General features: G+C 45.9%; 1 protein-coding gene across 1 annotated transcript in view; it reads right to left on the bottom strand.

Annotated features, from left to right (window-relative positions):
* The window catches only part of LOC128404873 (solute carrier family 26 member 10-like), a 26,772-nt gene extending 1,738 nt beyond the window's left edge, over window positions 1–25,034 (bottom strand). Inside the window, exons 1-17 of the mRNA XM_053370917.1 lie at window positions 24,650–25,034; window positions 21,975–22,085; window positions 19,604–19,764; window positions 18,630–18,794; window positions 17,596–17,748; window positions 15,921–16,003; window positions 15,575–15,722; window positions 14,977–15,090; window positions 13,586–13,663; window positions 12,064–12,159; window positions 11,196–11,302; window positions 10,301–10,370; window positions 8,594–8,764; window positions 7,663–7,702; window positions 6,809–6,888; window positions 5,504–5,558; window positions 4,256–4,362 (exon numbers count right to left, since the gene is read on the bottom strand). Of these exons, the coding sequence (XP_053226892.1) occupies window positions 4,256–4,362; window positions 5,504–5,558; window positions 6,809–6,888; window positions 7,663–7,702; window positions 8,594–8,764; window positions 10,301–10,370; window positions 11,196–11,302; window positions 12,064–12,159; window positions 13,586–13,663; window positions 14,977–15,090; window positions 15,575–15,722; window positions 15,921–16,003; window positions 17,596–17,748; window positions 18,630–18,794; window positions 19,604–19,764; window positions 21,975–22,085; window positions 24,650–24,917 (2,007 nt within the window). The 5' untranslated portion in view covers window positions 24,918–25,034. The remainder of the gene's footprint in view (window positions 1–4,255; window positions 4,363–5,503; window positions 5,559–6,808; window positions 6,889–7,662; window positions 7,703–8,593; window positions 8,765–10,300; window positions 10,371–11,195; window positions 11,303–12,063; window positions 12,160–13,585; window positions 13,664–14,976; window positions 15,091–15,574; window positions 15,723–15,920; window positions 16,004–17,595; window positions 17,749–18,629; window positions 18,795–19,603; window positions 19,765–21,974; window positions 22,086–24,649) is intronic.

The raw sequence follows: 25,034 nt of genomic DNA, 5'->3' as shown, positions 1-25,034 counted from the left end.
GCTCCTATCATCCCCTACCAGAATGTCCCACTGTCAGGAACTATGTAGTCCAGCAACAGTTGGAGGACCCCTCTTGGCTGCTCCTGTTATGGAAGGCTCCAGCTCCAGCTCCGCACAGACACAGAGCCCATATGTGGGATTGCATGGGGACCAGAAAGAACTCTCATTTTTTAAACGCTGCTACAAGAGGTACCTCGTACCAAATAGCTTGCAAAATGAAAAGCAAGCTGTCAACCAGCCAAAGCCACTTTCCCCTGAAAAGGGTATGCATCTGGATTGGTGCAATATCTACTAAGTGGGTGGCTGAGACGTGGGCTGTTGTTTTTTCATTTTGTGGTTGCCACACTTCTGTAGCTTTTCTTCTACTTTTCATAAGTGTTCCATTGCCTCCTGCCCAAACCCATGGGCACTCACTGAAGAAATGTTTCTGCACTGCTGGTTCTGCCCCCCGCCGCTCCCCCCAATGTTTCACTACCTTTTCAGATTTTTCGCATGTGTACTTAAAAAAAAAGGTGAAAAATGTGCACAAGCAAGTTTTCCCTTCCCTTAGTCACTGTTTCACAATGGAGGTTTGTGTTTGGGGGATGAGGTGGCTGGGCACCATTCCCACTTTGGTGGGTTTTAAAAAATTATTACCCCTGCCTTGCACAATGGTGACATTTTAGCTATACTGATACTCTAATAAAGAGGTCTTACCTAAGACCTCTCTGTTTGAAACAGTAATTTTTATTTTTTTTTTTTTTTATAAATTTTTTTATTGCTTTTTTCCAGAATCTAAATCCATCATCAATAACACAACAAAAGCGGTTTTACAGAAAGAAAAAGAAATTAAACAAGAAAAAATTCATTTTTCGAAGTCTTTTTTTTTTTTTTTCATCATCCACTGGACTTCCCCATCTCCTCCATCCCTGCATTCTTTATAATAAATATAAACAGCAAATTAATACCTTGTTTCCTGTGTTTTTGTATTTTCATCTAATTATTCACTCTGAAATTAAAACTTTTCTCAATCATTAACTTTGTTTCTATCAACTCCGAATTTCAATACTGAAGCATATTTACCTCAAACCTTAGCAAATTTTTAACATTCATATATCTTATAATGTTTTTGTAAATAGTCCTTAAATTTTTTCCAATCCTCTTCCGCAGCCTCTTCTCCCAGGTCTCGGATTCTGCCAGTCATTTCGGCTAGTTGCATATAGTCCATCAGTTGTGTGTGCCATTCTTCCAGTGTGGGTAGCTCCTGTGCCTTCCAGTATTTAGCTATGAGAATTCTTGCTGCAGTCGTTGCATATAGAAAGAAGGTTCTGTCTTTCTTAGGTATCCTCTGGCCCACAATGCCCAAGAGGAAGGCCTCTGGTTTCTTCTGAAAGGTATACTTAAATACCTTTTTCAACTCGTTATAAATCATTTCCCAGAAGGCCTTCACCCTCGGGCATGTCCACCAGAGGTGGTAAAAATGCCATTCAGAACATGCAACTAGGCAAATCCCCGGGCCCAGATGGACTTACCTCCAAATACTATAAGATATTGAAGGAATACCTGACTCAGCCATTGATGGAGGTATGTAATCAAATTATGGAAGGGAAGGGGGCACCAGAATCGTGGAAAGAGGCATTCATCACTTTGATACCAAAATTGGAATCTGAAAAGACTCAACTTAAGAACTACCGTCCCATCTCACTCCTAAACGTGGATTACAAGATTTTTGCTGACATTTTGGCAAATAGATTGAAAAAAGTCTTAAATGGAGTTATTCATAAAGACCAAGCAGGCTTTCTCCCTGGCAGGCATTTGTCAGATAATACTAGGAACATTGTTGACGTTCTGGAACTTCTACAGACAAATTTGAACACAAAAGCAGTTTTGATATTTATAGACGCGGAGAAGGCCTTTGACAATATATCTTGGAAATTTATGAAGAAGAATTTGGAAGGGATGGGAGTGGGAAGGGCGTTCCAAAATGGCATAGATGCAATATATTCAGAACAAAAGGCTAAATTGATAGTAAACAATGTGGTGACAGAAGAGTTTAAAATTGAAAAAGGAACACGACAGGGGTGCCCCCTATCACCCTTGCTATTTATTTCTGTCCTTGAGGTTTTGCTAAATTTGATCAGGAAGGATCAGCAGGTGGAAGGAATACAGGTCGGAGGAAAACAATATAAACTGAAGGCCTTTGCAGATGACTTGGTTTTGACATTACAGGAGCCGGTGTCCAGCACAAAAAGAGTATTGGAATTAATTTCTGAGTTTGGTCGGGTGGCGGGATTCAAGTTAAACAAACAAAAAACTAAGGTTTTGGCAAAAAACTTGACACCTTTAGAAATAGATGGGTTTCAGAAGGAAACAGAACTAAACGTTGTTAATAAAGTGAAATACCTGGGGGTCAACTTGACTGGGAAAAATTTGAATCTGTTTAAAGATAATTATGAAAAATGTTGGTCTGAAATTAAAAAGGATCTAGAAATCTGGTCAAGATTGAAACTTTCCTTGTTGGGAAGAATTGTAGCAGTAAAGATGAATGTATTGCCAAAAATGCTGTTTCTGTTCCAGACCCTACAGATCGTGGACAGAGTGGAATGTTTTGGAAAGTGGCAGAGGGACATTATGAAGTTTGTCTGGCAGGGCAAAAAGCCCCGAATAAAATTTAAAATATTAACAGATGCAAAGGAAAGAGGGGGTTTTGCCCTGCCGGACTTAAGGTTGTATTATGAAGCTGCATCCCTCTGCTGGCTGAAAGATTGGTTTTTGCTAGAAAACACTGATGTCCTAGATCTGGAAGGGTTCAACAATGCTTTTGGGTGGCATGCATATTTGTGGTACGACAAGGTAAAGTCTCATAAGTTGTTTAAAAACCATATTGTAAGGAAATCTCTGTTTTCTGTCTGGACTAAATACAAGGACTTATTTGAAAACAAGACTCCGAGGTGGCTATCACCGATGGAGGCTAAAGCCACAAAAATACTTAATATGGGGGGTGGCTGGGCAAAATACTGTGAAATAATAGAAAGAGTGGGTGACACTTGGAGGTTGCAGAGCTTTGAAAAATTGAAAGGGAAGGTGCGAGACTGGTTTCACTATGCCCAAATTTTAGAGATCTTTAAAAAAGATAAAAAAATTGGTTTCCAGGTGGAAAAATCAAAATTAGAACTAGAATTACTTGAACCTAAGACGAAAGTGCTTTCAAGAATGTACAACTTGCTGCTTAAATGGAATACTCAAGATGAGACAGTCAAATCAGCCATGATAAAATGGGCACAAGATATTGGATACAACATTATGTTTGAGGACTGGGAAAGGTTATGGACCACCGGTATGAAATTTACGGCATGTAGTGCCTTAAAGGAAAATATTATGAAAATGATGTACAGGTGGTACATGACCCCAGTCAAACTTGCAATGAAACAGTAATTTTTAAACGCCTGATAATACAGACTCCAAGGTAATCCCCCCCACACCATGAGATCTTTTTTGGGGATCTTGAGAATAGCTGCTGTAAACTGGGTTGTTGAAATTCCAACATGCCTTCATGAAAATGGTTGAAAATAGGCATACAAATATCATTTTGGCCACTGGAAAGATAGTGGGTAGGTTGTGCTCAGGTGAGGAGCAAATAGCTGTAGGCAATAGAGACTCCCCACTCCAACATCACCCTACACACATTTTTATTGCAGGGAATTCATTGATGGGCTTCCACACCAGTGGTGACTGTAGATTTATAATGGGTTATTGTTACTTAACAAATTTCCTGCAGTCAGAGAAAAATCCAGATTAAATGTTTAAAAACAGTACAGGTATTGATGATGGGAAGGCCATGTGGATAGTGTGGGAAACTTGCATACGTGGACAGCACTGATTCCACAATAAACCTCCATTGAAGCCCGCAGCGGAAGGCCCAGTGGTAAATCTGTGTCTGGACTAGTCCATTTAGGTGGGAGTTCATTTGATGGAATGCTCCCACATAGAAAAATAATATCCCTGCACATAGAAAATGGCCATGCCAGAGAGAAGGCTGGGCTGGACATTGAGAAAAAGCTTTTTTACTTGGGAATATTTCAATGATAAGAGTTTATACTTTCAGTCTCAATGGGTACAGCCATGACCCCACACTTGCTGTTGGGGAAAACGGAGCTATTTCCCAAGTAAGGCCCTGTCCTCCCCAGGGCTGCAAAGCTGGTTCCAGAGGGGCCAGGATAGCAACCAGCAAAAGCAAAGGCTCACCTATTGTCTGTCTGCACCCTCAGCCTCTTACCATAGTCTGTTGAAGGCTGGAAACCGCATCGTGAACAGTGACAAAAATCTGCTGTGGGGGAAGATGATGGAGAAGGCCACAGGACCTCAAGGTCTGTAAAACACCGGCTAAATGGAAAGGAGGAAATAAATGGATATGGGTGAGGTCTGATTCTACAGGCGCATGTTCCTCGAGGGGTGACCTGCATGTGTGAGGAAGACACCACCCCTCAAAACCACTGCAAACAGGATTTACCTCTCATTTTGTATGCAAGGCTTCCTCAGCTGAGTCAGTTCACATATTCAGTGGCAAGTCAAGAGGGGAGCATGCACTTTGGGTCTTGGGGCCTAACTATGGCCACATCCACACCAAACCTTTAAACTGTGGCTTCCCCTAAATTATTCTGGCAATAGTGATTTGTTATGGTGCTAGGAATGGATAACTCAGTTGGTCAGAGTGAGGTGCTGATAATGTCAAGGTTGCACGTCCGATCCCCGTATGGGACAGCTGCATATCCCTACATTGCAGAGGGTTGGACTAGATGATCTACAATTCTATGATTCTATGAATTGCAGCTCTGAAGGGTAAACTACAGGGCACAAAATTCCTTGAGGGAAGCAATGTGCTGTAAATGCATGGTATGGATGTGGCCTATGTCAGGATGATGACAGAGCTGTGGATGGATTTCCCATTTCTTTATATTTCTATAAAAGCTCGTCCCTTCCCATAGCTATCCAGAGCAGAATTACAGTGCCAGGATTGGCCATTTCCCCTGTACTTTCCCCCCAACAACCCCCCCAATGTCATTTGCTCCCATAGGGAGCGCTACCACCAGGCTGTGTTTTTGATGTGAATTGGGTAACCCCATTGCTGCTTTTTACAAAAATGTAGAGAAACGCAAACAGGAGACCCAATCACAAATCTCTGTTGCCTCCTCTAGTTTGGCCCTCAGTCATGCAGGCTGAAGTGGCTGATACAGAAAACAGAAAGCACACCAGATGCACATCTCAGAATACTTTCCAGGGGTTGCAAGTGGCCGCTCCCTGCCCAGGCTTGCTTCTGGGTAATGTGTGCATTGGGACAAGCTGCCTTTTAAATATATTGATTTTAATCTTTCTATGTTATAACAACCATTCAATATTAAGATACGTCAGAACACAACATAGCACACATTCTTTCTTTATATACGTGTAACTTCACTTTAAAAACAACCAACGGGAAATCAATGGGGGAATAAAGAGGTCTGGTGGCACCTTTAATTTCACTTACCATTACAGGAAGCCAAATGTATCTGCATGCCTGCCTTTTGGCATTCTACACACACCTGCAAGGCACAGGAAGCCATTAGTAGAGAATTGCAAACATTGCCTTTTAACCACAAGCTGCCTCGGTGATTATAGCTAGGTCCCTGGTGCTATGCTGTGATCTTCTAATTTGCTACTGATATTTGCACAACTGGGGGGACAGGGGAACTATTTCTGTAATCCATTTTGGGATCTATCATGTCTGTGCTACTGTTTTTGATTCCATTATGGAAAATCTTGACTCCAAATTGTTCACTGGTAAGTTACATAAATAATAACTGGACTCAATACAGATCCTTAGGGACACCGCTGCTCACAGTTTGTTCACCTACCTGTAAGTTTAAAGATATAACTTAAACAAGGGTTGTGCTTGAACTGACCGAGAATTGTGGTGCCAACAACATTGGCTGACAAATTGATCAGATCAGAGCCAGCCCTACTATTAGGCAGAGCGAGGCAGCTGCCTCAGGCAGCAAATGCTGACAGGCAAAGAATAGTGGCAACATGTTGGTTGACAGAGCTGTATGTGCCTTTTTACCCACCTTGTGCTGCCTAAGCTAGCCCGTTACCCTTGGACAGAATATATTATTCCATCATCAATGTTGCAGTAAGTTTGAACTATCAGCCTGGTTGACTCCTGTACAAGTAATGAGGATAGAGGTGGGGAACCACATTGCCCTTTGCTTGAGGCACATGGACGTAGCTGAGTGGGTGCAGTGGGGCTGCTGATCAAGTAAATAAATAAATACTTAACTAACTGACCAATTGCATTACAGATATCTTCGTTCTATCCCCCCCAACATAAATCCTAACTACGCCTATGCTCAGGCAGCCGTCCATTTACTGAATTTTCTAAAGATTTCCTAAGTGGGAAGTCACATGGCAGCCGGATGAAACTTACTCTAAGAGTCAAACTGGACTTGGCACTAATGGAATAATTTCCTCCTAATGCAACTAGGAGGGATTGCCAGAAAGGTTATGCTCCTCCCTCTTTAGCCTACATTATAACAGCTCCACTACCTGGGTGGATGCTGTTTGCATTTAAAACATTAAAACACCTTGCACATTAAATGCAAAAAATGCATTTAACATTCAGTCAGGTTAAGCCCTGAGCTCTTTGGAGGAAGAGCAGAATACAGGTGAAATAAATAAAACAAGGCAGGCAATCTAGACTGGGAGCTTGGCTTCCAGATTGTCTCAGCACCCAGACTTTTTGATGGCAAGTGCACCACCTCATTACTTGTACACATACATATGTGTCCTTTTGTACCTGAATAAGTAGATGGGCTCCAGCTGCGTCCACAAAGGACACTCCACTGCAGTCAAGAATGACAGCCTGTACTGACACGCCTGGAAGAGCAAAGTAGACAGACCACAATCTGCAATGAATCCAACAGGCAGAACCCAGCAGCATCAATGACAATTTGCCATGTGCCGCTCTGCACATGCTCAGAAGCAATCCCATCTCCAACCAGTTTTCACAGGGGAGACATAAATCTCATTTTCCATATGGGAAACTGTTGCAGCTGCACGATCACAACTGTTTTCTTCAACCCAGCCCAACATGTCCAGTCCTCTGGCATCTCCAGATCGGGCTGAAAAGAAACTACTATCTGATACCTTGGAGAGCAGCCAACAGTCAGTGTTGACAATACTGAGTCAGATGGGCCAGTATGATGGGCCAGTATGATGCTTTACTCAGTGGGCCAGTATGATGGGCCAGTATGATGCTTTACTCAGTGTAAAGCATTTTTCTATGTTCACAGAAGAGAACCTGCCTATCAACTCCTGTCACACCAGTCTAGTGTAGCTAAACACAACACCCAGCATTTTGCTCAAAGGTGGGAAGATTGAAGGCTTACAAGAAGTAATTTGATTTTTACAAGAACGCCAAGATCCACTATCCAGAGCCAGGTGCAAGACACACACTCAGAGAGCACTAATGAATTCTGAACCCAGGAAAAAACACTCCTGGCAAGTCTCTTTCACACACACACTCATTCAGTATCCTCAGCAGAATACAGGAAAGGGGCAGTTAAGCAGCTTTCCACTTTGCAGAGTTCAAAATGCATGTTGACTAAGCAAGATTTACCAGGAACTGGAAGGCAATTGCCCTTTGCTTACCTGAGCCAGGCTTTTTGTCCAGGACAGAGACATTGCTCTCCTAGGAAGAAAAACAACAGTTAATCTCCACTTAGGTGAGAAGAATTTAAACTCCAGACAAAGTGAAAACATCTCCAGCCTTGGGTTTGTTCATTTAATTTATATTTATTTTAAAACCTCTGCTTTAGAGCAAAACCTAGTCAGGACTTGCTTAGTTCTTTGCTTCTACTGAATCAAATGGTCTGTATCTAGTACAGAATTGTCTTCCAAGGATGTGCTCTACAGGGAGCTGGCTTCAGGCACTAGGCCGGTTGGCGGCCAACTCTGGGTTACAAAGATGTCTGCAAACGTGGCATGAAGGCTGGTAACATCAGCCCCATCCTGTGGGAGTCCCTTGCAGATGACCACAGTGCCTGGAGACAGGTCATGGAGATATAGCAGTGGCCAGAGGAGGAATGACCGCTGAGAGAAGCGCAGAGAGAAGAAACACCATGGTGCATCAATGGACGCCTTCATCTGCCCCAGCTGCAGCAAAACATGTTTATCCTGTATCAGTCTCTACAGCCACAGCAGGTGCTGCAGCCTTACAGCAGTCTGAGTTCTCCCCCAAAGGCACACTCCTCCATTATCTCCCAAGACGGATGGAGGCCAACTCCATTGGCTCCCACTCTGACTAGCAAGAATTGTGTTAACTTGATTCTGTTATTTATGACTAATATTTTTATCCTGCTCTTCAGCTGGGAAAGCGTTCCCAGAGTGGCTTATGAATATCAGTGAGAAGATGTCCCTGCCTTCAGGCTCACAGTTGACCAGTCTCCACACAAAAGGAAGAGGAAAAATGCAAGCAAGCTTAGGCACTAATTCTTGGCTAATTCTGAATTCCACTCCCACTTTTCCACTCTACTTCCCTCCATCTTTTCTGCCCCCCTCCCACCCTGGGTTGCCACATTACCACAGTGCTGATGTCCATCTTGAGCTCGATGCCTGGAGCTTGGTCCTCGTGCTTCTCCCCTTCTCGGTTGAGTCCCACAAGTTGGCTCAGAGTGTCGCGGAAGAAGCTGCGGTTCCCATAGTAGATGGGAGCCTGGTAGCTTATAATCTTCACACCTGGGATCTCAAAGCACTAAGAAGCAGGGATGGGTGGATAAATGGGGTACAGATGCATCATTGTGCCTGGCTAGGGTGGCCAAGTTAATAAAATTAACCCCATCCTAAAATGAATATACGAACCCCATCATCTTTCAAATTTTTGGCTGAAGCAGAGGTGATGAACCTCTTTCAGCCCAAGGGCTGCCTTCCTTTGTGGACAAAGGCAATGTAAGGCAAACAGAGATTTATACACCCACATGGATAGGCACACCTCCATTCAGACAAGCAACAGCAGAGGTGAAATTAGGGCATGGAGCCTCCATGGTCTCTGCCCAAGCCATGCCCCTCTCACCAGGAATGATGTAGAATGGAAGGCAAGAGGCAGGGTGTGTGTGCGCTGAATTTTGGTGTCTCTTTGCCTGCTCCAGTGACCCCCACCCCCTACCAGAGTGATCAACCACAAACTCTGGGAAGGATCCCAGTAAAAAGAGGGAACCTGGCAAAGAAGACAGCAGGGGCTGCTACAGCAGGACTACCTTGCCACAGGGCCATTCATTTGGAGACTAGTTGTGGGAAGGATCCTGGTGGCTTTTTATATGTTAATAATGTTTATAGTGGGTTTTAAAAATGTATTTTAATATTGTTTAATCCTTGGAAGGAATTGTTCCCTGAAAAGGGTGAAAAGTGGGGCACAAATGGTTGTAATAAATATTTCTGATCCTTATTAAACCACAGACCTAACCCCGCCTACTTAGAAGTAAGTCCTACTGAATTCAATGGGGCTTACACACAGGTAGTGGGGTTTGAATGACAGCCTAAGTTGCCACCACATCCCTACGCATGTCACCTCAAAAGCAGGCCCCTTTGAGTACAGTGAGGCTTGCTCCCTCTCCTAGGAACATCTGCTACATTTGCTACCTTCTGCATCCTCCTGGGATAATTGCCATCTTCTGCAGTGTGGCTAATTTCCATTCTAGAACACTGAAAACTCAGAACTCGCACGCACTTCTGCTTGTCCTGTGCCTAGAAACCATGGGTCCAAGAGGTTTCCCTCTTGTCCGGAGCTTTCATTTGTCCCATCACTTTCCCCGGGAAAATCTGCTGTTTACTGCTGAATTCAGTCCGCGGAATAAATGAGTGACGTTTGTTTTGATTTAACAGTAATCAGGTTTTCCAGGGGGGAAGCAGTGGGGTGAGTCCTCACTTCACACCCACCTGCAGGTTCTGATCCTTCAAAAGCCTGGGTGGGAAGCCGCCTGATATTGCTGGACTTCAGCTCCCTTCACCCCAAGCCAGCATGACATATGCTCAGGGATGAGAGGAGTTGTAGTTCTGCTGCCTCTGGAGAAACACAGGTGCCCCACCTGTGCTATAAGTAGCCTATCAAGAGATTAGCATGCGTGTCTTCAACTAGTGTGGACTGGGCACCCTTGCACTGGAGTCGCCCCACCAATCTCAATGCTGAGATTCATGCTCCCTGCAGTGGGTGCTTTGGGGCTGCAGCTTCAGACATGCACATGGCGTGTGTTCCTATGTTTGTTTGCTCCCTCTTGATCCTCATGACTCTTACCTTGCTGTTGTGCTTGACAGGCTTGTAGATCTCTGTGTCCCCTGCCCTGCCCAGAACTGAGCACTCAGCCCTGTAAGAACGACAAAGTGACATGAAGGGCAAATGGGCAATTATCTGGACACAGCTCCCCCAACATCCCGCAAACATGGCTGGAGGCGGAAGGTTGAGAGAACCATAGGCTCCCTCTCAGCCCCCAGCGCAGGCTCCTTCTCGTGGGACCTTTGCTGCATGGGAGCTGCTGTGACACGGCTCATTCATGCACCACCAGGGTAATGTGAGGAGCCTCAGGCCACGTGGCAGAAGCCCACATTGCAGTTTCCCCTCTGCGCTAGTACTGCTCCAGTTTCTGGGAGGGACAACACTGGCTCAGTAGGGTCTACACTATGGGTGAGGAATCTCAGGCTTTTCAGATGTGGATGAACTGCAGTTCCTATCAGCTGCAGATGGCAAGGGATGATGGGAGTTGTAGTTCAGCAACATCTGGCGGATCGCAGGCTCCTCATCCTGGCCTACAATGGCTTGCAGAAGCTCTCCAGGGTGTCAGATAGGAAGTCTTTCCCTGTCCTACCTGGAGATGCTGAGGACTGAATCTGGGACCTTTTGCATGCAAAGAAGATGCCCTATCACTGAGCCGTAGCCCTTTCCCGTCTTTAATTCCACATGGCCCCCAGCAGAGAGATGGGGAGAGGGAGAGAGGGGGCAGGAATGATATGAAATCTGCCCACCACTAGCAATGCAGCCCTCAACAGAAAGAAGCTCCTCCCCCTAATCTTATAGCCTTGCAGGCTCCCCCCCCCCCCACAATCCCAACTAGGGAACCCAATCCTAGCAGCTGGGCGTGATCTAACATTCGACAAGAGGAGAAAGCAGAGGAAGAGGACAGGCAAGCAAATACCTCTGTGTGCGGCAAACAACAGTCATCATGGAGAACACAACCCCCACCGCCAAGCCAAGGTCCACGTTGAGCACGACGACAGAAAGCCACGTGACCACCCACAACGTCTGCAATGGATGAGAAAGGGTGGGATAGAATCACAAGGAATCCTGAGAGAAGACCAGCTGAGCACCTGAGGTTACAGATCTGAGGCGCAACCAGCACTGCTCAGCTTTGACTACCAGCTTTGACACTTAGCGTGGGACATCATGCTGTTCAGTCCTTCACTGGCTCAGCCTTCCCTCTTGCCCTCTGCTGACTCAGGTCTGATTCACATAAGCACACTCTTCTGGCAGGCTTGGTGAAGTCCGGGTAGAAACTGGCCTAATGCAAGGAACTATTACAGTAGGCCAGGAGGACCTCTCAGAAAACTGGAGCTACAATGGCTAAGGACTGGACCCTTTCACATGGCAGTTTCACACCAGTTCACTGTGAGAGGTAATGGACAGGCTCGTACGGCCTTCAGATTAAGTTCCCCAGTGCCATGGCTGTTTGGCATGATGGGGGCCACAGGCTCTGCCAATATGACGGGGTGACTAACCTGTGGCCCTCCTGATGTTGCTGGACTCCAACTCCCATCAGCCCCAGTCTGTATGACCAATGGTCAGGGATGATGGGAGTTGTAGTTCAACAAAATATGGGTGGGGGAGAAAGAAAGATTCTTCATCCCTACTATAGGCCATTACTGAGAACTGTGGACCTAGCCACTCCAATTGCAAAAGCCTGGTAGCAATGTAAACATTTTTGATAGGGGAGGAACATATTCAGTTCTTAATTTCCAACTGCTAGATTAGAAACTGGTCCATTCTCAGATGCTGTCATGGCTTACGAAGTCAATGGGGCTGATCCTCCACAGCTCGGGCAGGTCCTGGAACTGCAGAAACATCTGCCGAAGGCTGGTGACATTGATGCAGGCCAGGACAGCCTAGACATGAGAGAGAAAAGAGGTGTGAAATGAGGGGTCTCTTTAACATACTGTCCCACTTCCATACCATGGCTCTTGAGCACCACTGAGGCACTGTTTTTCTGTAATCAGTTCAAAACAGAATTAAAATGGTGGCTCCGCACAGCATTATCCAGCAACAGGTAATTCCCATGGCCAAGATCCTCTGATAATGTTAATGCAGAAGTAAGCCCCATTCAGTAAAGACCCCCTTACAACTTTCATTAGAAGCTTTCTCCTTCTACCCTGGGCCTGCTTGCTGTTCAGCAGGGATGCAGCACTGCTGACCTCCTTAACTGGTCCTTCAGTATATATAATAATTTAATTAATGACATTTACATAACATTTGACTGTTTAAAAAATAAAGCCCTAATTCCTGTTCCCTTTGCTGGGGGGTGGGGAGAGCTTTAATTGCCAGTTTCCTATCTTATGTTTCCTTTCTTATGTTTTTATTGTGAAATAGTGCTAGCTCACCAAGAATTGATAGTTTTAGCTCACCAAGAACTGATAAAACAATTAAGGAGCAGCCACACTGAACAGGAGACAGAAGCTGCGGGAAGAAGTTTCTCATTACAGTCATACCTCGGGTTACAGATGCTTCAGGTTGCGTTTTTTTCAGGTTACAGCCACACCGAAACCCGGAAGTACCAGAACAGGTTACTTCCGGGTTTCGTGCATGCACAGAAGCGCTAAATCACGCTTTGCACATGTGCAGAAGCGCTGAATCGCAACCCCCATGTGTGCAGATGCACCGCTGCGGGTTGCAAACGCTGCAGATTTCAAACGTGCATCCTGCACGGATCACGTTTGCAACCCAAATGTCCACTGTACAGGCCAAATAGCGTTGAACAGCTTCCATAGCATGCTGTTAGTCCACATTGGACAGGCTGGTGCTGCAAGTGTACATTACCATTTTGCAGAGATCAGTGGGAAGAAATGGGTTGGCAACAATGACTTATAGCCACCAGATTCTCTATAAAAACTAAGGAGGTAAATTCCAGGCTGAACAGCTGGCATGGAAACAAAATGTGTAGCAAGAGCGTATGACTGCACACACCGTACATTTAAAGCATGTCTCCTCCGAACACCAAACAAAACAATACAGCTGGGAAATGTAGTTTACCTCTCACAGAACTACAATTCCCAGCACCCTTTAAATACAGTTCCCCTGATTCTTTGACGGGAGATGTGCTTATAATATATGGCATGTGAGTCAAGCCTTTGTGCTAACAGCAAGTAAATGAAGATGCCCAGGGGACCCAAAATTTGTGTAAAATATGGTACCAAAATATATCAATGATGCCTAGAGCACATGATTTAATTTTGTATCAGGATTGGCTGGGCATAACGAGCTACCCTTTGAATAAACCCCTATTCTCCCTCCAACACATAGTATCAACTAGCTCACCTTGGGTAAGTAGTAGAAGAGAGGTCCAATCCATAGCAAGACCACCAGGACAACAGCGCTGGTGAAGAGGCCAGAGAGCTGTGGGCAAGGAAGGCTGGTTAGTTGCAGCCAAGATAACAGAAGGGACATTAAAGTCCACTGGCAACCAAGGGACATTGTTCCGCCTTAGTATAGCAGTGGTATCAAATAAACACCTGTATTCCCCATAATGATGAACACTCTAAAGAGTGGACCTCCAGCTACCCAGGTGAGCCTTGGATACATGAGTATAATGAATAGGAATTCCCCATTTAAGTTCAGTTCTCTACATTTCCACATATGTTTGCATGTTGTTGTTTTTAAATGTCCTCATGAAAATTCACCAAAATTTTCATGTGATTTCTTCTGATATACATGATTTTGTATGCAATTTTGCCTAATACACACAATTTCCCCTTATGTATTGCATTTCATACACCATTTTCACTAATGTATGCATTTTTATGCACACTTTATCCTAGTTTAAACCTCCAGCTCACAAAATACATTTGTTAATTATTACAGACCCTCCAAGTGTCCCTATTTTCGAGGGACAGTCCTAGATTTGCAGAAGCCATCCTGGTTTCTGATTTGATCCCAGAATGTTCTGCTTTTCCTTAGGATGTCCCTGTTTTCATTGGAGAAATGTTGGAGGGTATGGAGTTATGCAATCCCTAAGCCCAGAAGATAAGAAACTATAAAACTTTTAGAAGACATCTGAAGGCAGCTCTATATAAGGAAGTTTTTTTAAAAAAATGTTTAATATTTTATTATGTTTTTATATATGTTGGAAGTTGCCCAGTCAGATTGGTGGGGTATAAATAATAAAGTAGTTATCTTCATCCTCCTCCTCCTCCTCATTGAATAGGACGCCCCTATTTTCATCGGAGAAATGTTGGAGCATATGTTACTATTATTTAGTCTGGAAAAGTCTCATTTAGCAGCAGGCAAATCCATATCTGCTTGCTGTGTAGTTATAAAAGGCAAAGGAGCCCTATCAGGAAAAAAGGGCGCTTTCATCCCAATGGACCACTGTGTCTGACAATGCTTTGGAACCAGCAACTGGGCTAACCCTCTCCTTCCCACTGTTGCAGGAAACAGTCTTGCCTTCCACTTTTCTTTTAGAGAAGCCAGCCCTTTGCCCCCTGCCATTTCCAAGCAACAAATGTAAATGTAGCGGGATGGTGGTAAGAAAGGCCATTTGTAGCCCAAGGATGGGGAGCCTGTGACTCTCTAGATGTTGGTGAACTTCCGCCCACCTAACCAGCATGGCCAATGGTCAGAGATGATGGGAGCTGGAGTCCAGACAACATCCAGAGGAGCGCAGGTTCTCCACCTCTCTCCAAAGCGCTCCCGAAACGTCAGCCTTATACCTGTGTGCGTCCACCAGCACTTTCCAAGATGTTGGTTGTAGCCAGCGTGGCTGAACTGGGGAAACAGGTGAACAGGGAGGAGACCAGGTTTGAGAGGCCATGAGCCAGCAGTTCCTGTAGGAGAGCAGAGGAAGGCAAAGTAAGAGCAGGGTTTTAGCCAGCTGAACCTGAAGCAAGGGGTGGGCAGGTGTATCCAGAGCAGGGATGGGGAACCAGTGATTCCCCAAACGTTGTTGGGACTCCTACTCCTATCAGCACAGTCAATGGTCAGGGATGATAGGTGCTGTAGTTCAGCAACATCTGGAAGACCAGGGGCTCATTATCCCTGGCCTCAAGCAAGAAATGAAGAACTCTCAAGCTGAGTCTCCACTACAAACAAAGACAATTTTTCAGCTGGAGGGTCACAGGAACATAAGAAGGCCCCTTCCGGATCAGACCCAAAGGCCCATCTAACCCAGCACTCTGTTTCCACGCAATAGGAGGCACTAGGGAGGCTGGCGGCTTGGCAAGCAAAGGGAAGAGTCTCCATGACTGAATGTGTCCAGGTTCTGCCTCCCCACCCTGAGGGGACCCTGCGCTCTCCAGGCTGGACACACACCTGGTTGGGGTCAATGACATAGTGGTGCTTCTCAGCGTAGATCATGGCCAATGACACCGAGATGGCGTAGGCCACAAAAGTGAGGGCCACCGTGTCACCCAGCACTTGGGGCAGCAGATGCAGGGCTGGGAGCTGGGGCTGTGGGAACCTGCATGAAAGAATGGGGGAATGGGAGTCACTGTGTGCCCCGGGGACAGAGACCATGCCCTGGCCTTCCCCAACAACCAGGGTCAGGCCGAGTTTGGAAGCCGCACTTCTGTTGCCATGCCAACAGGGCAGCGGTGACTTGACCCTCAGCTGGCATAGAGAATGGGGAGGACACAGAGAGAGAGAAAGCGGGTCTTACCCTGCCGGGAGGTGTCCAACAACCTGCACCTTATAGTGAGTGTTTAGGGAGGAAGCAAAACAGATCCCAGTAGCCAGCAGTACCTGCCAAAAAATGACAGACAGAGCCAGAGTCAGTCCAAAGGCCTGTAAGGTGTGTGGCTTTTAAAAACAACCTCCTCATTTGCCTTTAAGAACTTCTACTATAGCCACTGTCCCGCTAGGTGCTCCAAATATTAAATCTCCACAAAGTGTGTCCTCATGTATTTCAGATATACTTCACTGTGAAGGGACATCTCACATTTGTCAAAAGTCTCCAAATATTGCAAGAATTAAGGTCTGAGTGAATTAGCAAGGGGGGATTTTCTATACCAAGCGGGGCTGGACTAGTCATGGCATTATTATCCTGGTACAGGTAAGAAAACAGAAGGTCAGGCCAGTTTGGAACGTGTATGCTGAAATCCCTTTTTAGGTATTTGACTGAACTACATTGGCCCAGGTTTTGCATATTTTGTAACTCAATGTGTTGCACAAGCAAGTAACATGGTACCGTATTTAATATCAGAATGTGTCATAGTGAATAAGGTCCTTGAGAGCAGAAGCAGGAAAGTGCTGGAAAGTGCTGGAAAATTCTAGCAGGTTCACTTCTTATGCAAATATTGTTTTGACTACCTAAAGGTCACGCTGAGCCAGGAGAGATAAATACCTGTGCTCAGTGTGCTGCGCTCTCTCTCTTACTTTTCTCACTTTCGCTTGCACAGTGCTTTAATAAAGTTTGTTTGTTTGCCTCAGTAAAGTTTTTCTGCCTTTACTGTGAATCTTTGACTCTGCATTTTGACTCTGTGTGGTTCCTTATTTATTGCAAGACAACTACTGTGTGACAGAATGATGCATTGTGAAAACCTCCTCTGTCAATTAAAAACCAAGTTTTTAGCCCTCGTGGCTGTGGAAAAAAGCTTTTGAATACACTGGCAATGACCACCAAAAGTATAAAAATGATTCTGAACAGTCATTCCAAGGGCCACAGAATTAGGGCAAAACTAAACAGGATGCTAAAGAGCATCTTCCTACATATTTTGTTTTGTTTGCTTAAATTCAAATATCTACAGCTGGGGTGGGGATAATTACCATGGACTTCAGCAGGTGGGCAAGGCCTGTTTAAGCCTATCCTGTTCTGCTGTGATCCTGGTGGAAATTTTCTCCCAAAGCATATAATCACTATGAAGAAGTATTTTCTTCAGCACCACAGCATAGAATGAAAGATTTGAACTCAATGGCTACAATCTGAATAATTATCAATCACCTCTTCCATTGACTGCTATTTGTATTTTGTTTTAAAAAATATGCATGTTGAATTAAAATATGCATTTAATGACAGATCTAAGTTAGCTCTTCATCCACAGTGCCCTGCTCAGCTCCCGTCCCCCTGCCACAATTATATCTCCCCCCCCCCATCTCCAGCATCCATGCCTTTCCTTGCCTCATCTACACTTTATTCTTCACCACTCTTCATCCCTGTTCTACCCACCCATCCAAATCTTTTGATGACCTCAGACTTGGAAGAAGAAATAAAGGAAGTATGAGCAAATTAGCTGGATTTACATTCTTTGTAAGTGTTAAAATGTGACTTTCCTTTGCAGGGAGTCACCAGCTGTCTGTATGACAAAAGACAGCCTTGACGAAGACTTCAAACGTACCATGATGATCTCTCCCGGGATGGGGACCCACAGCCGACTCCTGTAGCGGTTGTTGATCTCTTTGATGGGCACCAACACAGCCAAGCAGAAGCCTGAGATGAGCAGTTCCGCTGTGTTGGTTAATGGCAAGGCTTCCACAACAGATGCCAGTGTCTAGGGGGAAATGCAGAAACACGGACATCTGGCGTGGCATTCACAAAGGGCAGCCAGGTCTTCCGTCCGAGGGGTGGACTGGAATGCTTTTAGCAGCCTGGGAGGAGGAAGCAGCTATGCTTATTGGAACCTTCTAGCAGCTATCAAAACTCATCGGCAGCCTGTTTCAACAAACCACTGGTGGAACTGGCAGGGCCAGTGGCAGGAAGACCAACAGCAGGTGGAGCCAGAGACAGTGACAAAGCCATAAGAATGTAGGTCAAATTCAGGGCTGGCCCAAGATATTTTGGCCCCTGAGGTGAACCACGAAACAATGTCTGTCTCCCCACCTGGGAAGAAGAGGTGAGGGAAGATCTACATCAGAAAAAGGGGGGAATAAATATCTATATTGGGATCTGCTGGCCCTGTGGATTCTGCTGCCTGGTCACCTCACCTTGCCTTATGAGACCAATTGTCCATCTAGTCCAGCATTCTGTCCTCACAGTGGCCAACCATAAGTCAACTAACTCTAGCTTTGTCCCCAGGCTTCTCCTCCCTCTGCAAGGGCAGCACTGGAACTAAACTGGCAGCCAGTGACACACTCTAGAATGGCTGCAAGAAGGCAGGTAAGTGAGGGGCTGGTGAAGCCAGGCTGAGGTTGGTGGGGCAGCGCCCCCTTTGCCCCACTCAAACTGCTGAAAGCACCATGGAGTGAGAGAGAGAAGCAGTGGAGAAAACAAGGACACTCATATTAGCTCAGAGGAACAAAATATCTTATGGATTGCATCCAGGAGCAGGTGTCTAGGAATGTGAATTCCTGCATTTATTTACATTTCTGGTGGCTTCATAAGCAGAGATGTCTGCACCCCCACCCCCCACCCCCTGAACGTGGATCCACATACCTTGAAGATGGCGAAGCAGCCAGCGGGACGTGGTAATGGCAAGCCCAGGAGGCTTTGGAGCTGAGACACCACCACGTGCAAAGCAGCACCACAGGTAAAGGCCTTGACAACAGGCTCCGAGAGGTAGGTGGAAAGGAAGCCCAGGTGAAGCGTAAACATCCCTGTCTGGGGAAGAGAGGAAGGTGGCAGCAGTAGCTGCGTGAATTGTGTATCTGCTGAGACAGGCAGAAAAAACACAGATTGTGGTGCTGGGTGCAGAAGTGAGCCTCCTCAGCTTTCATTCTTTTAAGAAAGCAAGTTTCTAGTCCTTATCATTGTGGAAGTATGCCAGAAAATGTGTGGGCTAGGCCTACCAAAATCTCAAAAGCCAGAGGAGCTGCCAAGTAAGCTTTCCAGAGGCCATATAACACGGTGCCATCAGGAGCACAACACAGACAAAAGAAAATTGTTCTCAGCACAATAAACAATTAGCATGGAATTCATTGCCACAAGAGGTGGTGATGGACTTTAGAACAGATGGCTCTTCAAAGGGATTAGACAAATACTGGATTTTTAAAAAGGATTTTAAAGGGTTTTGGTGGGGCGGGGATCAAGTCAGCTTGCTGGAGGAGAGATATAAGAAGAGCTATTAGCCAAGAGAGCTGGGATAGCTCAGTCAGGAGAGCAGGAGATTCTTAATCTCAGGATCGTGGGTTTGAGCCCCACATTGGGCAAAGGGTTCCTACATCGCAGAGGTTTGGACTGGATGACCCTTTTGGTCCCTTCCACCTCTACAATTCTATGATTCTATAGCTAAGACTGAAGCCTCCATGTTCATAAACCCCTAGTTCATCAGCCCTTCTTATTAGCCAAGGGCAGCCCAAGAATCCTCCCAGGACGACAGCCATAGCCCTGTTCCAAGGCTCTGGCCCCTCTGTGATGTGCTCAGCCTTCCCAAAGGAGCCCTTTTGCCCCAGTATCTCCCTTTGACTCACCATGAGCAGCCCGACAAGGAAGGCCATAGCGGCCGCCACGCCAATGCGCTGCGCCTCCAGCAAAGCTGCTTCTGCAGGGATGGTGCCATTGGACTGCAGGGGCTCAGGAACCAAACGCTCCACCACGGAGCCCGTCATCAGACTGACCACAGCAAAGGTGCCTTTGGAGAGCAGGAAGAGAGGAACGAATGAAATCTCTGCATGTCCCATCCTGGGCGACAATGACACCATGGCACTCAGTACCACCCATTCCTATTTTCCCCTCAACAGTATACTGGGGGTGATTACAGGTGTCCTGTTTATTCAGCATTCATCCTGATTCGTTTGCAGGGAGGCTGGACAACATTGGCTACTTAGTGAGCATTCATTCTGATTTGTTCACAGGGCAGTTAGATGCCATTGCATCAAAGCAAGTGTTATCGCAGTGCATTTCCCATCGCCTGCTCTTTTGTGGAAGCAGGTTTGTTGCACAAATGCTTCCAAATCAGTTATAACTGCCAGTATGTAATGGAATCCCACCCAAAAATAGCGACCTCGGTTACATGGCATTGTGACTGACATTCATTCATGATCCTGGCAGCAGCAATGCCACCCATTTCTACTTTCCGCCTGAACAATACACTGGATCTCTCTCTACATTCAGAAAGCTGAAAAATCTCCATTTGCAGCCTGCAGGTCTTGGATGGGTGGAACAAAATAGGCTGACAAACAATGACAAAGACCACACAGTGAGCTTTATGGCAGTGGAAGGATTTCTCTCTCCCCCCACCCACATGGCATGCTAGTAGAGTCAAACTCAATTTTCAGTCCAATGCACCAGTATGTGAGCTTTAAAAGCAAACACAGCTTGAGAGGCATTCTTACATTTCAAATGTTGTAGAATATACAATTTTTTTCCATGTATAAGACTAGGTTTTCCCCCTAAAAAACAGTGTCCAAAATTTGGGAGCATCTTATACACGTATAGATTCCCCCTCCCCATTTTCTTAAATCCGAGTCCCCCAAAATAAGGGGCATCTTATACATAGGGGCGTCTTATTGACGGAAAATATGGGTATATATCTGGAACATTTGAAATTCATTATTTATAAATTCCTATTTATAAATGTGCCCAATTTAAATGTACTACCACTATTATGAACAAGCAATGCAGCCACTAACATAACAGGTGGCCTGGAAGTGTGTGCATGTGTGATGAAAAGGAATTGTATATCTGGAGGGCAAGTTGATGAAAGCTACTCTACAGGATTGATGTGTGAGAGGACTGGTCCAAGAATCAAGGGTGAAGTTTTGTCCTCACTACCACAAGATCTCCAAAGGCAGCACATTATTTTCCTTTGCAAAAATGAATAGTGACCATTCACTTATACCGGAGCGGAGACAGTAAAACGTTGCCTTCAGGGATGCCACCCTGGCAGCCCCAGTTGTTAAGAAGCAGGGCTGGCCCTCTCTTCATCTGCATAACCACTGCATTGTGTGACAGGATCTTGGAAACCGGCATGTATGGGTTTGTTATGTGTGTAATATATTATAGCGCACACATGCACATTTTCATACACAGAGAGAGAAATCAGACAGGGCAGAAATTATTTCCTCAAGTTATCCTGTCCTTAGCCTTCTTCCTCTCCTTATTTGGCTTAGCCAATTCTTTAAATCTGAAGCGCATTTAATTGTATTCAGCAAAGTTCTACTCAGAGCAGACCCATTGGAATGAATGGGCCTAGTTTAACTGTGTCCATTAATTTGAATGGGTCTACTCTGAGTATGACCAACATTGTATATAATCCATTATTTATAGTATTAGTATCAGTAGTATTATACTGGTGCAGATATAACTGCAATCTTGGTTGCCTTTTCTGTGTCTGCCTTTCCTCTTTCAACAAGGCTTTATCTCAAATGTTATCTGAACTAGGTTTCAATTTGTTTTTATATATGCAATTGCTTTAACTTTTTAATGTATGGATATATATATATATTTACTGTATTGTAAAATCACTTCAAGATAGTCCATAGGGTCAGGGCTCATAAATTATATAAAGATGGCGACGGAGGTAGCAGCCTAATCAGAGCCTCCGACTTCAACTAAGCGTTTTTACTAGTTTTTATTAGTTTTAGCCTCTTCAAGACCTCAAAACTGCACCTTAAGGACCTTAAAGACTATTGTCTGTCTGTCTTGTCGCCTCGTTTTAATTAGTTTATTCTTTTATTGTTTTATTGTTTTACCGTCGCACTGTTTACTGCTACTGCTACACTGACTTACAAAGAAATCACAACAAGAATAATAATAATAGATGTCATGGAGCCCAAGAGCAGTGCCCCAGGTGCCTGTCTATGGCGACTGCATCCTGAGTCGGCCATGCAGCACACTTACCTGTGGACACATGGCGCCCCGTGCCAAACAGCATGTACAGCAGGGCAGGGAAGAATGAAGTGTAGAGCCCATAGACTGGTGCTACTGAGGTGAGCAGAGCAAAGGCCATTCCTGCAGGAAGAACAAACAGAACGAGCTATACAAAATCCCCACCGGCTGGGAGGCCAAGTGTAAACAAGCGGCTGGGGCAAGAGTTCTAACTTTCGGAAGCACAGCCTGTAACTGGTAGGCCCCGCTTCCCCTGCTGAAGGACTGACAATGTCACTGGTGCCTAAGAGCCACTAGAACTGACAATGGGAAGTGATCGTGCCATATGCTCCTGCTCCTCCGCTCAGTAGCCACATGGAAGTGGTAATGATGCTATTCAAGTAATGTAGGATCTACCCCAGAATTAGTGGGATGGTATCCTTGAAAGGGGACGTGGGTGGCGCTGTGGGTTAAACCACAGAGCCTAGGACTTGCTGATCAGAAGGTCGGCGGTTTGAATCCCCGCGACGGGGTGAGCTCCCGTTGCTCAGTCCCTGCTCCTGCCAACCTAGCAGTTTGAAAGCACATCAGAGTGCAAGTAGATAAATAGGTACCGCTCTGGCGGGAAGGTAAACGGCGTTTCTGTGCGCTGCTCTGGTTCTCCAGAAGCGGCTTAGTCATGCTGGCCACATGACCAGGAAGCTGTACGCCGGCTCCCTTGGCCAGTAAAGCGAGATGAGCGCCACAACCCCAGAGTCGGCCATGACTGGACCTAATGGTCAGGGTTCCCTTTACCTTTACCTTTATCCTTGAAAGGGTCAGGGGCCCTCTCAGGGTTTTGTTGGAACCCAGAGTCCAACTCTCTTTGAGCACATGTGATGCGTGTCTGCCTCACTAACATGTAAACCCCACCCTCCCTCTCAGAGCACCTCCAGGCTGTCAGTACTTTGCAGGAAGGATATGGGAATGCACCCTTTCAGGTGGTCTGTTTACTGAGCTTTTATCCTGATTTGTCTGCAGGAGATTAGATGACAATCAGCATCCATTCTGATTTGTTTCCAGTGTATTTTCTCACCAATCAACTATACTTGTGCAACCCGAATTTGCTAGCATGTGATTGTATCCCACCTGAAAATCCAGTCCAGAAACAATCCCATATCTCACACTGCCGCTAGCACATTTATGAAATTAGGAATTCTGGGGGGAATGCCACTCAGGCTGCACAATTACAGCTGATTAGGAAGTTTTGTGCAACAAGCCCACTCCCCCAAAGGAACAGACTTTTTGCAATAAGGAACAACTGGAAAGTGTGTGATAACCCTTGTTATGGCACAACATCATCTGACCCCCTTGCAGACAAATCGGGATGAATGCTCAATAGCATGTGCTCAGTCCAGAAGGGTTCATGCACTAGGATTCACTTTCCTAGTCAGCAGCATGAGTGACAAGCATGTCAGCATTTCACTATGCACTACTGTACAATAAATCTGCCAAGTCTTTAAGGTGTCACGTGACTGTTTTGTTGTCAGGGTCTTGACACAAACACAGCCACCCCTCGGAATTAATTTTTAGAAGGAATAGAATTTTGAAAATGCCACCTCTCAGCAAGAAAATAGGCTGTCCAACAAATCTACATTTTCCCTCCAATGCTCTTTCTACCTTCCTTCTTTTCCACTGTCAAAATCTGGAGGAGGAACAGCCCTGACCAGAAACCCCTTGAAGCATGCTCCATTAACCCCAGCTGCTTACGCCTGGGCTGCCGCGGGAGGAAAGGGAAGCGCCACCTTAACAAGGACAGGCAGGGCATGAGTCCAGCCTGGGGCCTCCAGGGCGGAAAGACATCCAGGAGTTGACTCCCAGCCCCCTGCCATTCCACCACACAGCCACAGCCTCAGAGATTAGTGAGAAACAGCTCCTGAAGCAAGACAGGCTGCCAGCCCCCCACCCTTGCTTGTTTACTTCAGAGCCAGCTCCAGTGGATGGGGCTCGCTCCCCAGGTAAGTGTGCACAGGATTGCGCAGCCTTAGAAATCCCAGACTAAAACCAGAAAACAAAAGACTTGTTGTTCAAACAAGGAAGATGCAAAGCTGGTCACAGATTTTTTTAAAAGTATGTGAACCGGGGAGAGGGCTTGAGGAAGTGGATAAGAGGCCAGTGGTGTGTGTGCAAGGGAGCAGACAAAAGTATAAGGGAGACTGAGAGTAAAGCATAAGGGGCACTGAGAGTAAATCCCCTGGAAGGTTTAGGGATGGCTTGGGAAACAGAAATGCTTAACAGTTGCATAGAGAGCAGGGGCATCAAGTCAGCAAGCAGAACCTCCAGGGTGAAGGATCTTTGAAGATCTTGCAGGTGAGGAGAAGAAATTAGGTAGAACTTGAGAGGAGGAGGAGGAGAAGGAGGATCCACACCAGTAAAGATCAGAAATCCTTGGAGACTTTCATGGGGAAGGGGAGATGATAGAGAAAGGATGATGGTGCCCAGGTTTGCCCCCTCCCAAAGCATCTCATCTCTACCACTGCCCCATCTCCTTGGATACTTCTGTAAGGGAAGAATGCCCACCACCACCGTATGTTCTGCAACAAACTTCTGTGCAGAAAAGGAAGAGGCTTCCCTTCAGCCTCTGGCTGCTGTGCTATGTCTTCCAGGATCACCACTGACGTTCAGTTCAGCAGCATTCCCTACACACGCTCTCTCACACACAAACTCACCTTGTGGGATGTGCACAATGCCCACGGTCAGCCCTGCCACCACGTCCCCCAGGAGCCACTTCCTAGGCTGGTACTTGGGCAGCCAGCTTGCAATGGGAAGCCTGCTTCGGAGCAAGTGCAAGGCTGCAGCCCTGGAGCAGCGGCACCCCTGGGCCAGCTTGCCCTTCAGCATCCCTGCCAGGCTGCCCTCTGGCTCTGGGGGCGTCCCATAAAGCTGCTGGAAGCGCTCCTCAGTGTAGATGCCACGGTACAAGGCCAGGTTGCTCATGTTGACATGGGCTGCAGGCAAGCAGGCAAGATGCTCACAGTCACCTTTTATCCCTGGCTGGGCTTGACTTCTCTGGCCAATCGCAAGGCTTGGGGAGCTGGGATTCTCCTCCCTCTG

The sequence above is a fragment of the Podarcis raffonei genome, chromosome 2 (assembly GCF_027172205.1).
Source record: "Podarcis raffonei isolate rPodRaf1 chromosome 2, rPodRaf1.pri, whole genome shotgun sequence".
Lineage (NCBI taxonomy): Eukaryota > Metazoa > Chordata > Lepidosauria > Squamata > Lacertidae > Podarcis > Podarcis raffonei.
Note: the sequence above shows the minus strand (reverse complement) of the source record. Positions and strands in the feature narration are given on the sequence as shown.